Raw genomic sequence first — 15,837 nt, 5'->3', positions numbered from 1 at the left:
CTTTGTGTTGATCACTGAGGAATCTTGATGTATAAACAGATAATGTGATTTGGAAAAATTTTGGTACACTTTGATAATGAATACAATAAGAAGGACATAGTATGTGAAATAATATAGTCACATATAAACTGAATAATGCAATCACTTAGTGAACAAGTCTTTTAGGTCCCTTTTTAGATTTGACTTAAAAGATGATCCACATGAAAGTTATTTCAGAAATGTATATAATAAATGTTAGTTTAAGTAAACATACTCTGGAGAAGAGTAGAGAAGGAGAATTGAATAGAAATGAATTATTAGTACTATAGCAAAATAATACCAGAAATTCCCAATTTCTTTTCAAAATAACCTTTCTACTTAGCAAAACACATTCTGGTTGGGGAGTGGGGGGGGGTGGGGGAGGGTTGAGAGTGAAATTTTGTTGCTCTTAAAAATACCAAAGAACAATCCTATAATGAAAAAAGAAATTTTGAATGTGTATTAGCCAACATCAAAATGAATCCTTTCACATAAATGATTGCTGTAATATTGACAATATAAGTGAAAACTTTTGAAAAAGCCTGAAAAGGATCGAACACAGAGTTTAATATGACACTTTGCCATTAAGTTTCTACAGCATTTTCTGTAGATACTAACTGTATCCACATTGGTGTTTTGAATGTCACGCTTTCTCAGAAACAGTAGTTTGAATAGATCTCACTAGTTTGCTGTGCTGTGCTCTGTTTGAAACAAAATTGTATAGGTCTGAGACAAACAAGGTGAGAAATATATAGGAACTACAGAACAAAAATAAATGCAAATAAATCAAGGAAAAAAATGGATGAAAGACATGTGAAGAAAAAATTAAAACAGCGTTTGAAATTACTATTCTTTGTCATGCTAAAATTTTGCCCAAATTATTAAATTTCCCTGGATCAATATTTCAACTCATTTGGTGAAGCATAGCCAAAATTCTCAAGGGGTAAAATAGATTAATTTTATTAAAAATCTGTATTTTTCTCCATTTCTGGCACCTTGTTTTTTTTGAAGAATGTTGTTTAAACTGCATATAAAACTCCATTTTGTCAGTCTCAATTAAAGGATCAGCTGCAGATAGGAATAGTACCTGTAATGTCAACATATGCAACACACTGTCCTAGAGAATAAGACAGCACGTGAACTAGAGGCATAAAATTTATTTTGTAGAATGCTCTCTAGCATGACTTTAATATGTGTTCAGTATGAGATCTTGAAATATTAATTGCAGTCTAGTGATAGAAAAATATGCATTTACAATAGCATCCAAAGACAATAACAAAAGTGTCACAAACTGTGGTCTCCATATCAAGCACTTGATTTTGTCCAAGGTGTTGACTAGTTCTGGAAACATGTTAAAAAACCCTCCAAAATACTGTATGATACATAAAGTGTTTTAACTGTGAAAAGAAGAAACAGCTATGGAAATTACAGAATTTGAGAAAATTCTTTTGAAGCAGAGCTAAGTTTGGTTTAAGTTTAGGAAATAGTGACAATTGCAGGTTACCCTCAGGATTTGTCAGAAAAAAAATGCAGTTTATTTATGCATGTACTAAGAAAAGCAAGCAAGCAAAAAGAAACAACCAGCCACAAAAAAAGCAAATCAGCCAAAGAAACCAAGCAAGGAAAAACCCCAAAACCCACACCTCTCATACGCTTCAGGGTTCCTGAAATTGCAAACACTTTCAGCTATAATGCAGCAGTCAGTAGTACCTACAGGGTTTTTCAGTTCTCCCAAAGTGAAGATTCAAATGGTGGGCAGCTGAACTGTGGATTGTGCTGCCTACATTTTCAGTGATCTTTGGTTGGTGCTTAGATGTTTAGTTCATTCCATATAGAGTCACCTAATATAATATAATTTGAATTCTACATTTATCAGTTTAGTATTCTCACAAATGTGCCGGTAGAAGCTAGAATAAGAAAGAAAAAGCTGTCCTTTCTTCCATTTTTTTTTTTTAACTGGTAATTTCTCTGACAGCCTGAATGTTTCTTAAAGAAAATATTCTTACTGCATGATCTTAGTGTCTCTATTGAGTACAATGAAAACAAATTACTTCTTGACAGATTCCTGGAAGGAGTGACAGAGAATATGGGCCACCTCTGGTGTTGAAGTTTACACCATGTGAATCTCTGCCTTCTTTCCTCTCATGGAGGAATCAGGTGATAGAATGATTTTATTTCTAAGACATGTTATTTTTAACACACTTTATATCTCTGAAACTAATATATCTGAGGAATTTTGAAAATAAATGCTGAAGTACTTGAAGTAAATCAATTTTCTTGCGTAAGATATTTTTTAAGTCCCTTTGAAACCACTGCAATTGGTGTAAATGAGTATTCCTGTCACTTATAATGAAGTCATAAACACAGCTAGTAGAAAATTTTCTGCACCTTTTGCATTCCCTGTATGACCACACTGACCTAGTAACTGCTTTTAAATGATAAAAACATTCCTATTTCCCACTGCCTATAAAATTACAAATAAACAAAAATACCAGTGTCTGGAAAGTATGATTATAAAGCCCTTGATATGTGGATGTATTGATCAAGAGGAGGTTTAGAACTCAGAAAAATATTGCTTTAGATTTTAGAATGATAACAACAATCATTTTAATTAAGAAAAAAATGCTACTAACCAGATGTAGATCAACACATGTAGAATTGTGTTCACAAGCGTTGACTATGCAGTCATCAATGTCTTGGTCACATTTCAGTCCTGCATATCCTGGGTTGCACAAACAATAGAAGCCATCGACAACTGCAACAGAGATCGTACTTTAGTACTAAGAGTCATAACAACTGAATGTAATAAATTTACTAATTCCAGGTGTGAATACTAACTGGAAAAGATTAAGACCAGCTTTACTTAAATGGTGTGGACATGTTAAAAAAATTAGAATAAATTAAATACGGTCTCAAAACACCTTTTAAATATGAAAGCAGATTCATGTACTGAAATATTTAGACTCAAGAGTTATAAATCAATGAGTTAAAAAGTGATGTTATAAGTAATGAGTAATTTTCTATCACAAAATAATCACAAAATACATAAGATTTTGCCTTTAAAATGATATCAAAATAAGATATGGCAGTTAAACAATGTTTGGTTTATTGGTTGCTTTTAATATTGTTATTTCTGTTGTAAGGAATGCCTCATATTATACCATTATATTAAGAGAAAACATACTTGAGTTGAATTTTTCTATTATGTATTTCTTAACAAGATAAGGACAGCTAATCATAAGAATCTTGTCTCTTTTTCATAATTAGTAATCCAAATGGCAAGGAATCTTTAGAGTGCTCCATCCATATATGGAGTACATGACAGAAGGAATCACACCTCTTGCAGGTCTGAATTTATTTTAACCTCAAAGGAGTCCCTGGGTTCTTCATTATCCCTGAGATTTACTATAGAATCTATTCTACCATCATGTCTGTACACACAGCTGCTACTGTATTCATTAAATGCTTTAAGTCCTTCAGCACAGGAGCATTATTCATATGCTAAAAGCTTCCCAGCTTCCTTAGGATTCCAGCTTTCTGCAGCCAGTGCACGTAGGGTAGAGGAGCTCAAGTGTCCGCATGATAAAACTCAAGCCAGAGGCACCACAAGGACAAGCTGTTCCCCCAAAAATCAGCACTTTGTCAGCAGGAAGAGCTTTAATACAGCTCATCTGAATTTCAGTTCAAAAATATTTGTAAACCAATGTAGACCACATATAAAACATCTGTAAATGTAATAGGAAATAGTCTTTGCTAGATAGAAGATGAAGTCACTCACCTTATTCCCAGATAAGGAAAGACAGACTTTTTAAGATATTTTATTGAAACCGATTTTTATTTTAACCAGGATAGTTTTAGACAATGCTGTATTTGGAAATTTGGGCTCAGTTCTTTAAGATCTCATCTGAAACCAGTAGGTTGATTAGGTCTTCTGCAAATTTTTCTAAAAAAAATTAATTTTATGGAAGTTCTTAAATCATCATTCTTTTTTTTGAAAAAGGATGTGAAGAAACCAGAGAGAGATGTAGAAGAAGAAAAACACAGGTTACTCAGTGCTTAAAGTGTGGACCCTATGAGAAGAAGTTTAGCAGGCTTTCTTTGTATTAGACCTTTAGGGAAGTGTTCATAGTGAGAGGGCTATTTAACAATAACTTCAAGGATACTTGCACAAATGACAGAACCCTTAGTAGTCCTAGGAGGTACTATGAGGCAATGGCCAAAAGTTACAGCTCACGAAATTCGGATGGGACTGGAAGAGTGTGAGAATTGCCAGAGTAGTTAATTGGTGGAATACACTGTCCCAAAGAGTTTGTGAAATTTCTGTCCCTCTTTGAAGGCTTTCAAAACTCAGCTAGAAAAATCCCTGACTGACCTGTTCTAGCACTGTTAGTAGTCTAGCTTCGTGCAGGGTTGACTACATGACCTTCAGATGTTTTTCAGCTTTCCAGTCAGCATTTTAAGATCCTCTGAAAATTACTACTGCTACTGCTACTTTTTTTTTTTTTTTTTTTTTTTTTTAACAAGTATAGAAAGTCTCAGATGGATGGTAAGAGCCCTATAAAACTTTCAAATAAGTACTCCATAACTTGGCCTGCCAATCCAGACAGAATATAGTAGGGTAATCAAGTTGCTTCTAAAACCTTTCAGTAAATCTTGCAATGAAAGAGTAAGTTACACAGTTACACGTAGAAGGTAAACAGGCACACCCTTTTACATTAGTTTGAAATTAAACAGAACTTTTTGACTTATTAGAATTATGACATATAATGCCTAAGTGCTCCATGAGCTCTTTTTCAGCACCTGAATATTCTCTCATGAAATGCACAATATAAGGTGTTTTTGGTTAATTTAGGTATCAAAGGAGACAGCACAAATCTCATTAAAAATTCTCATTAGCTACAATTCTGACCCCCTGAACACAAAAACCTCAGTGCCAGGAGCTGAGGCATTTTGGCAAAAATAATCCTTCTGGTACAGGCTGTGAAGCTTCAGACAAGCTAAATTTCAGTAAATTATCCACTGTTCTCCCCAGAGCAGCTCAGCAGCTACAGACACTTCAAGAGAAAGACTACCCTACATTAAAGGGAGTAACCAGACTGAACTCACTGTCATAGCAGTATCCATGGAGGCAAGGGTTAGAGCTGCACTCATTGACATTGATCTCACAGCGTGGACCTGCAAAGCCCTTCACACACTGGCAGTGGAATCCAAGGGGAAAAACGTCCAAATTCATTTCTTCTATGCACACAGCTCCATTCTCACAGGGAGTACTGGCCTCACAAGGCCTAAACTCACAGTTCAAACCTGAAAAAGAAAACAGCAAAGCTGTCAGTGTTAAACTAATGAATATATCCCTGCAGCTGCTGTCTATTATGAGCTTTATTTTCTTTATAACCCTGGTTAAAATCGAGTAGGAGGGTCTCAGAGGTACATATATGTATATTACCATGCAGAAACATCTATTTGCTTAATATCATTAAAAAAAAAAAAGACAATTTATATTTTGTTTATATTACTTTATATGATACAATACATTTTAAAATCTAATAGCTATCTCACAGGTTTCGATAGATAGGTATATATCTTCCATCTTTTCTCTTAACCCTTGTGCTTTGTGAACAGCTCAAAAATGAAATTTTTTAGAATGTATTTTAAAACAAAAAATTAATTTTGATTGAACCTTCCTGCTATTTTGTCTTGATAAGCTGTTGTCACAACTACTACATGAATTGTTCACACATTAACCTATAATAGTGAACATGAATTAGATATATGTAACATTGTATAATTGTTGCGCTTACCATCCATGACTGAATACAAATTACTTTATTGAAAATATGTATTTATTTAATGATGAGTGAATGCCTCCATTATTTATAAAAATTCCATACAATAGAAAATCTTGCACAGTCCCATTGTACTTTTTCCTTACTAACACTCTTGTATAGCAGATTATGTACATTTATCTGAACTACCCAAGGAACTTTGTGATTGTGGATCTTGGGTCACAGATGCCCTCATCTAAATCTTTAATTTACAATAATTAGATAAAAAGAGATTTAAATGGCCTATAAATTGAGCCTTAATTTGTTAGAACATAAGAAAACTGTTTCATGTTTTCCAGTACTGATAATGGAAATGAGGGTGGCAGAGACAACTGAGATCAAATGGGTTTAGGTCTGTATATCTGCCTGCATTTTCAGTCAGTGCTGCTGGAGGTAAGTCTGCTCTTTCAGGCTTACTTTCAGACAGTGCTTAGTGACTGTCAGGCTGTAACAAACTGTACACAAGCACCTCCTAATCCCTTTGAAGCCTTTCCATAACTACTGAAGCTGTGTCTATGCCACGCGTTCTGGTGGAGTTTCCCAGCGTTTGCTGTGCTCTGAGCCTTCTGCAGACTTCACCAGTGTCCTTGCCTCCACTATGATTGTCCAGTCATTCCTTTCTGCAGCAGTTTCTCCCTGTCCCAGAAAGCTCTCTGTTCCTCAGGCAGGCTGTAACCTTAATCCAGTGTTGGGCAGTGTGACACTACAAGACAAAAAGCCTGGGTGGTTGTGTGGAAGATATAATCCACACAGTGGATTACACTAGACTGGGTTGATAGCTGACAGATGCCCATCCAGCCACTCTGTCACTCCCCCTCAACAGGCAGGAGAAAATAATAAGAGAGAAAACCTTGAGGACCATGATAAAAATAGGGGCATCATTTACAAATTACTGTCATTGACAAAATAGAAACAACTTGAGGAAAACTGATTGAATTAACTGCCAATTAAAAATAGCACAGGATTGTAAAAAAAAAAACAAACACAAAGATAAAACCACCTTTCTCCACGCGTCTTTTCTTCCCAGACTCAACCTCACTCCTTCAATTCAGACTCTGCTACCTCCTCCTTACCCATGAATAGCACAGGGGGATGGGGAATTGGAGCTGTGGTTAGTCCATGACAGCTCTTTGACCCTGACACTTCTGCCCTATGTCAATGCAGACCTCCCACAGGCCACAGCTCCTGCCAGGAGCCTTCATAATAATGAAACAAACACTGTCCAAAATGTTAGCAGGATTGTAGGTGAGCTGACTGCTTACTGTAAGATGGTCATTTCAGGGCTGAATTCTAAATGCTTTTAGTAACAACTACAACAGGTAGGAACAGAACTGAGGCTAAAAAATCCAACAACCCTTTGACTCCAGTAATGATGCTGACAAAAGAGGAAAAAACAATACAAGTTGTTCCCTGTCTTTATGCTTATGATGTCTCTGATGCAGGATGATCCTGCTAAAGACAGCCATCATTTTCAGATCTAGAATTCATGAAATTGCACAGCAAAAGAAGCCATATGGCTCATTGAGATTTTGCCCTGAAGTTTCCATATTTATATTACAACAGCTTGACATGAGTGAAAACCCTGCTGATTCCTAAAGTGGTATAACACAAATAAGCTTAACACATGGCTCACAATTCTAAATGGAACTATCAGATGATCTAGTAATGCAATACTTAATTTTCTTTACCTGGAGAGGCAGCTTTACCTTTGCATCTACCTTCTGTGCACTTCCTTTTCTCTTTATGCTCATTCAAAAGCCCATTTATCTGTTTTTGAGCCACACCTGCTTGCGTTCCTGCACATTGGAAAGAACTGTGCTTTGAGGAAATGGTCTTTTAAGATAAATCAGTGGGCTCAAGACAAATCCTTTTTCCCTTCAGTGCAATCAGTGCAATCTCTAACGGGAACTTGCCAAACAGATTTCTGAGCTAATGAAAGCCAGCGCACTGGAGTTTGGAATCATTACTGTGCTACTTGATTTTGTGTTTCTCTTAAGATCATGAACTCTATCATCTCCCTGACATTATTGCCAGAGTTGTTTCCTACCTCTATATCCCAAACTTCCTCTTGCTTATTCACAAATCTAGAATACAGATAAATATCTTCCCCAGTTTTCTCACCCTGCAATTGCTTTAAAAAAATTGTCAATATGATCAATTATTTGTGTCTTTCCATATTGTCTTTTCAGGAGAAGTCAGTGTCATAATATCCCAAGGAGAACTAATATTCCAAAGTATTTTTTCTAATTTCCTAAAGATTACTTCATAAACTTTTCTTGATCAAGCTATCTGTAGAAGACATCCACCACAATATTTATTTAAATGGTTGCCATTCAACTCTACCTGATCTACTTGAGTGATGTATCAATGAAGTTCTGCCTGTGGCATTAATCAGATGTTAACCCCCAGGATGCTTATCTTCTTATCAGCAGTGATGGGAAAACTCTATCTGGGCCCCCACAGTTTTTACCCCTGCTGCTGGAGTCCCCTAGTCACTTTTGATATGCTCTGGGTATCTGCTGGCATTGTTATTGATCCTGTCATGGACAAGCAGTAAAAGCAAGCAAGCTCTGGTAATCAGCCAGACTCTGGTAATCTCTTCCCTACTCTGAGATCTCTGACATGCAAATAAACCTCCTCAGAGATGAGGTCTGGTCACCTGGTACCACTCTCCCTCAGAGAAGTGTCTTATCTGTCAGCCTTTGCTTTGTTTTAGTGGTAGTGATGAGGATGCACATGTCAGACTTAGAGAGCTTACTTGGTTTTCCAGATAAAACTTCTCATCCAAGTAATCAGAAGGAATATTCCTTCCTTCCTACAGCCTTCACAGCTGCAGAGTCTCTTTCTCTCCATGCCTGACTGTATCCTCTACCTACCCTGATCTTCTCCTCCTATCCTCCTGCTGTGGATATCAGGCTTTCTCCCTTCAGGGAGCCTAAGAAAAACTTATTCACCTTTCATTTTGTAATCACTGCTCCTGTGAAGCTTATTCTTATTCACCAGATCCTTCCCCTGGCAGCATGGAAATTAAACCAGGATGCATGGAGAGGAGCTCACGCTCCTCCTTCTCCCCATGGTGTTCTGCAAATAGGAGCATGAATCGAGGTAGCTCCCCAGAAGGGTACGAACTACAGTGAAGTTTGTGTAGATTTGAAATTACACCAAAACTATTTCCTTACAAAAAATAGATGTTTCCCCTTTTAAGGATTAGGGAAAACAAATTGCTTCTTAATTCTAACTATAGTAAAGTGAAAAAAATTAAATTGATCTGACATTTATAAAGAATGGTAAATGAAAATATGGCCATAAAGAAGTTTATCAAATGAGGCTAAGCCACATAGAATGATATCAGTTGCTATTATTATAATCTTTTTAGTGCCTTGTTTCAAAAAATGCTCACTACTCTTTAATTAGATAGTCAATATCCTTTTTCTCCCACCCAGCTTTCATGCATATCATTTAATGAAAAAACTTTTTGTCTGCTACTGTCAGAAATGGCAAAGGTTTTATTCCTATTCTAACTGGAAGATTGGTAAAACAAAAAGATAATAAAATAATAAGACTGCCAATCTCACTCAGTTCTTTCCCCTGAATCAATTAATTTTTAACTATCAGTGTTGAGAGTAATAAGTAAAAAGACTATTCCCTTACTCAGAGAATCACAACTGTTGGTATTATCTTAATACATTTTTGTTAAGTAATTAATTATTAATGCTAATCAATACAAGAAATAAGAAAACAAGAAAATAAAATTGGATGAGTTAATGTAGAATTTTTTTTTTAAAATGCATATTTATACAAAAATTAAGAGTGAATAGGAGTAGGTTGGATAGGAGTAGACAGTGGTGATTGCATACTTGTAAAACAAGTTCACTTGCTGCTGCTGCTCTCATACCAGCATTTTTTTACAAAGCTGCAAAAGTATGATTAAGGATAAATCAAACAGCAAGCAGGTTAAAAGGTAATTTCTTTTAATAAAAATAGCTTGATCATAAAGTAGTTTTTATGTTTTCAGCATTTCCTCTCTCTTCTAAATATGTGTTAAAGAATTTCTGTACAAATATTTTTGTACTAATGTGTTACTGTAGCTGATTGATTTCAATACATCTATTTTGTGCTAAACATGAAACTTCTCACTTGAACTGAAAAGTTTCTGTAACAGCAGGTCTGTGATTGTTGACAGAAAGGAATGCTGTGCCAGGAAGACTGTTTAAAACTGTTTTCTCTCCCTCACATATCATAATTTTTAAATTCAGAGTGAAGAGGTAATGTTCACGAAACAGTTAAATGACAAAAAAGAAAATGTGAAAATGAAATGTGAAAGAATCCATCACAGGAGTTAATTAATTAATTAATAAGTTCAGGTCATCTTCAGAACTATGCTTATTTCCTTTAGACAGATTTAACCTTTTTGCTTGTTTAATTCTTGGCTTCATTTTATTGATTGCAATAATAAATTGTCTTTAATGGGCAACTAAAGGCCTCTCTATTAGAATAAACCTGAACAAACCTCAAAAGTATATGCACCAATAATTAAATTAAACAGTCACCTGAAGGATAATTTCCTTTACAATTGTACAATATATTGCAGTAAGTATTATACATCTTTATCTACAGTTAAGCATATACTAATAGTATATAGTATGCTTCTCTATTAGCATACTATATATCAAACAATGAATAGTTTCTTTGGAAAATATTCTCTTTTTTTTTTTTTTTTTTGGTTTAGGAATGAGAAGTATATTGCATATTTAGAAATTTCATCCTGCCAATATTAATGAGTTTCCTTTTCTACTGTATTTGCTTATAATACTTCTAGGGTAGAATTTCTAAATACCATAAATGAAAATAGATTTTATTTTGCTGAAATAGGCAGCCCTTTTTAAGGCTATTACTAAAAGTCAAAAGCCTAATTTATAAAAATGACATAGAAAATAAATTGCCTGATATAAATTTCTATTTCTTTATGTGAAACTATTGATATATTTGTTTGTTTTATTTGCTCAGCATAAATGTGTACATGAAATGTTTTGATGTGTAGTACTGAAGTCTCCTATAATCAGAAGTGACATGTCTTCAGTGTTGTTATTCTTTAGGAAAATAATCTAATAAATAAAACATTTGCTACTAACATTTTTTGGAATGAAATCTGACAACAGTTTTCAAATTCAGCATTTTGCTGTAAAAGTATGGCCTGCAAAATGCATCTCATTTCAGACTGATGGTACAATTGTGACAATATAGTGAAAATAAAATATCTACCAGAAAAACTAGTGTGTCATTTGGATGGCAATTTCCTAAATTATAACAAAAAATCTGGTAATGGTGTTAAATACACCTTCATGAGGACAAAAAAATTTCAAGAACTAGCAAACAGGTACCAGCACCAGCACTGTGATTTTGTGATCATAACATCACTGCACTGGCATTGTTTCAGTCTTTTTTAACTCACCTATTAACAACAGAGTTGAAAGACACTTCTAACATTGAAATGAATAACTATTTTTTTTCCAAGATAAATTAGACAAACTGAATTCTTTACAATAAAAATAAAAATATACTTAGTTATGGGAGATAACCTAGTGTTCAAAGGCACTATAAAGTTATAAAAAGACATGCCTGCCCCAACCCCCAAACCCTGCTCCCAGTCTACATGAAACTTACTGGTTTTCCCAAGATTATCCTTTTGAAATGAGTGGTTACAATTTTAATTCAAAAGCTATATGATCACTTCAGAGAAATATGTGGTTTTGTTTTCATCACCTTTACACAGCTCAGTAGGTCTTGCTCCCAAAGGCTTTCATAGACTTACCATAAAATCCCAGGAACACTCATGAGCAAGAAGTTAGATACCTAAAATCTGAGTTCTTTTCAACTCTAAATATGAAATACTTTAAGGCTAAAGATAAAATTGTCTCTATTAATAGTTCAAAACTTTGAGAAGCTTAGATGTACCTCTAAGCTTGCCATTATTTTAAAAACTGACTGCTTATCTTGATCTGCTATGAGACATAAGAAAATATTTCCACAACTGAGATGATTAAAGACTAGTAAAAGTAAATAAAAAACCAGAAATACCCTGGAAAAGGGAAGGAAATAGAAAAAATAAGTGAAACATGCATATTTTTATATTACTTGAAATTAAGCTGAGTATTATAATATTTTAAAAACTTAACATGCATTTTCTTATACTTCAAGTTTATAGCAAATCCAATCCTTTCTCTGGAATCCAAATACTACTTTCCATTAAAGGAATTGCTTTGACATTCTGTGTATAAACAGTGGAAAGACATTTTCTCTGAAATCCAGACTAATTGAAAACCATATACTTTTTTTTTTAATGGAAGAATATTTGAAAAAAGAATACATAGCACTTTTCAAGTAAAAATACATTTCCTTAATTATATATGATAATGCAGAGCATGCAACAGTGCTAAAATAGAGTATGAGAAAGACCCATATCACAAATTTTAGAATGAAGATCACACAGAGATGTATATATTGTTGCTCCATACCTGTATACATTTCTGTAAAAATAGAACAAATCAGAAGTTGAATATATTATTTAAGTGCAGGGGTTTTTTTCAAAATATACAAGTTTATAATGAATAAACAATGAAGATATATCTGTATCCACATTTGTGAATTTCCCATTTCACATAAAACATGCTTCACTCTTTCTCAGAAACCAGAAGAAGAATTCCACTATGGAAAACAATTAATAAAAATTTATTTCAGACTGAGATATATGGGAATGCTTTTCTTTTCATTCTTTATTTTATCTGCAACAGCATTCAACTGAAATTAATATTAGGTGTGGAAAACGTACAGAAAACTTGTATCAAACTTATGTTTTTGTTATGGCTTAGGACTTGTAGATGTCAATAACGAATTGCAATAATGGCTGCCTTTAGTTGTCGTGGTCAAACTCTTCTTTGTTCCAAGATCACACTTTCATTTTCTTAATATTTGAGTCATTAGACAGATATTATTTATAGCATTTGATACCAAGATTATAATTTTATTACTTTTAGTTTATATATTGGCAGATGACCCTCTGCCATAAATAGGCCCACTATGTAGAAAAATAAAGCTAAAAACATTTGATCAGTAGTCAAAAAAACCCTTCTGAAATTCGGTAAACGTTTCTTTGAGCAGCAGCAATGCCTTCACAATTTGCAGGGCAGCCCTAGAAAAGGTAATCATGTTTTAAGTCTTTAAAAATGGTGGTTTGCACCTACTTTCTGGAAAAATAAGGGCCAGATTTCCATTTGCAATGAATAGAACTTGTATCATCTCCATAACTTAAATCTGTTTCCTGAATAGAGGATCTTGAACACCATTCTCACAGAATGACTGATGAAATTCAAACCCTTATCAGCTGTAGGTGACTGGATTTACACATGAAGTATTCCCAGATTACTCATGGCTGTAAAGGCTTAGAGAATTTTACTTGTGGATCAAGATGTCAAGATGTGTCTCAAGGTGCAAACTAAAAGCAGAGTTGAAACTGCAGCACTTACCTCACTGAATCTGTATGCACTAAGTTAAGCAAACACGGTTTTTCGAGATGCCTTTGTGTTCTCAGCGCTGTTCTGAAAGGCCACAGCTCTCCTACAGAACTTGGCATATCTACCAGACCTTTGTGGCTATCTAACATACCCAAAAGCAGCTAAACAGATACTAGACATGGCTAGGAAAAAGATCTTATCTCTGAATTGTTTCATTTTGGAGACAGCAGAAGAAGATGAGAGTATTCATTTAGATGGCAGCTTTTAGGAACAATACAAAACTGAATAGAAATATCAGAAAAAAATTCCAAAATCCTGCATGTTGGCTTCATAAATGAGCCAACAGCAAGTCCCAGCTCATACTGATTTCCATTTAGGCATTACATATCCTTTATTGTTCAAAGGCAGTTTTCTTGGTAATATAACCCATATATGGCCACTCTGCTTCTCTTCCCTCAAAAAGCTCCTATGTGATGCAGACTGCCCTTCATATATCTATGCATCAGTTTCATTTTTTCCCCTTAATAAAATTTTATTTGGCTGTTCAGTGTCAAGAGAGTGGCAAAACAAGATAAAACCTGATGTTGAACAGAGTATAGTGGTTTATGGTCTAACACACAGTTATGCTAGAAAGAGCCAGAGGTCTTGCAAACCTGCCTGTTTGCATGGGGCTTGGCACAGGAAAGACTGAGGTTTGGCCTATGAGCACTAGAAAAGTAATTGCTCCATTATCCCTGCTCCAGCTTTTTGCCTTCATGAGCACTTACATTTCTTACTTATTATCTGTTTTGTAATTAGCTGTTCCCATAATAGAGTGTCTTGTGATGAAATCTCCATTATTACTTTTGTTTTTTGATAGACTCAAGCTTTTTTTTTTCTGCTGACTTGCCTTTCTTACAAGTTTACTTTCTTTTGCAACATGTTTGATGGTCAATTACCATTTTTGCTTTGATCTTAATTGGAACACATTTGGAGACGTGTCATTAAGGCTGCAAGAAATAAGTAGACATTTCCTCAGAACTGAATTTCAATTTTCCTCTACAATTGCATATATTTGATTTAAAAGGTCATACCTATTAGCAACATCTAGACAAAATACATACAGTGCATTTTTTGAAATGAGTCATGTAAATAATTTGGATCGAACTATAAAAATCTTTGTTCCATTTATTAAAAACAAGTTACTAAACAACTGGTGATTATTCTCCTTTTTTTTCCAAGGAAAAAAGTCATGCCAACTCTTATAGGACTATCACATATCCAATATACAGTTTCTAATTGAAACTAGAATTTTAATGCTTTCTTCCTTCCTGAGCTTTCTTTGGGAAGAGCAGATTACTGGCTCAGTCCATGTGTCAGAGAAATGTTATTAGTTAGTTTCACCTTTGCCTTAAATACAAGTGTAGAAAATGGGGAACATTTGCAATTCTGGTGTGGGACTGCAAGATCTGTTCTTAGTTATCAATAGCAGCCTTTTAAGCCTTACTTTATCTTCTGTAAAAATGAGCTGGTCTAGAAACTGTAGTGAGATCATTCACCTTTTACATGATAAGAATGCTGAAAAGCAGCTTGCCTGATACAGGGACAAACTTGCTCTGCTACATTCTCAGCAAGGACTCCTGCCTAATAATTGTGAGTAACTTGATTGATATGGCTTAAAAAATGTTGGCATTTCAAAGCTCTGAACAGTAAAGTTCCATAAATTACTAGGAACTTGACAGTTAAAAGAATATTTGAATTACCTCTGCATTCTTACAAAACACTAAAACCACCAATAAAAACAGCATGGATATAAATATAGATAAAGCTATAACCTTTACTAATTGCAGTGGTTTTGAACATGTTTGAATTTTTAATGGGACAACTCAGTATTTTCTGATAGAGCCATGGGAGCTTTCATTCTACCTTCCGTGAAGTTGTCGGACCGCTAAATGAGATACAGCCTCATCATGTTTCTCACTCCTTCTGTTCTCTGCCCAAGGAGTTAACATCAATTCTGTAATAACTTCAATTTTAGAATCAATATAATAATAGAAAAGTTAGTATAATAACTTCCCAGCTAGGACATTCTAATGGAATAAAACTTTTAATAATATTAAGAATATTAAAATATTTTATTTGTCTAGCATCCAAATCAAGTTGATCTTCCTTCCTTCTCCCAATTATTCCAATTGCTTGTCAGCAGAGAATTCAAGAGCTTCTCTCTCCTCTATTTCTGAAGAACTTCAGAATGTCCACTGATACGAAATGTCCGATATACACGACTATCACTGTTGTACCTCAGTTATGATACAAAACAGGTGGAAGTGGAGACATTTCTAAAATGAATATTTTCAGGTACTGATATATTAAAACCAAGCAGAAGCAACTGTACCAGACAAATTAAGGTTAAGTCCTATATGTAAAGAACATCACACTGCAGAATATGTAAGTGGCAGCATGGCCACTTTTAAGCCTTTCAGCTTTAAAGCATGAGGTGTGAT

The 15,837-nt window shown here is 34.6% G+C and overlaps 1 protein-coding gene across 1 annotated transcript in view; it reads right to left on the bottom strand.

The window, feature by feature from the left end:
• The window catches only part of EYS (eyes shut homolog), a 723,820-nt gene that overhangs the window by 488,118 nt on the left and 219,865 nt on the right, over positions 1 to 15,837 (bottom strand). Inside the window, exons 20-21 of the mRNA XM_053938438.1 lie at positions 5,125 to 5,322; positions 2,652 to 2,773 (exon numbers count right to left, since the gene is read on the bottom strand). Coding sequence (XP_053794413.1) covers positions 2,652 to 2,773; positions 5,125 to 5,322 — 320 coding nt within the window. The remainder of the gene's footprint in view (positions 1 to 2,651; positions 2,774 to 5,124; positions 5,323 to 15,837) is intronic.

The sequence above is a fragment of the Vidua chalybeata genome, chromosome 3 (assembly GCF_026979565.1).
Source record: "Vidua chalybeata isolate OUT-0048 chromosome 3, bVidCha1 merged haplotype, whole genome shotgun sequence".
Taxonomy (NCBI): domain Eukaryota; kingdom Metazoa; phylum Chordata; class Aves; order Passeriformes; family Viduidae; genus Vidua; species Vidua chalybeata.
Note: the sequence above shows the minus strand (reverse complement) of the source record. Positions and strands in the feature narration are given on the sequence as shown.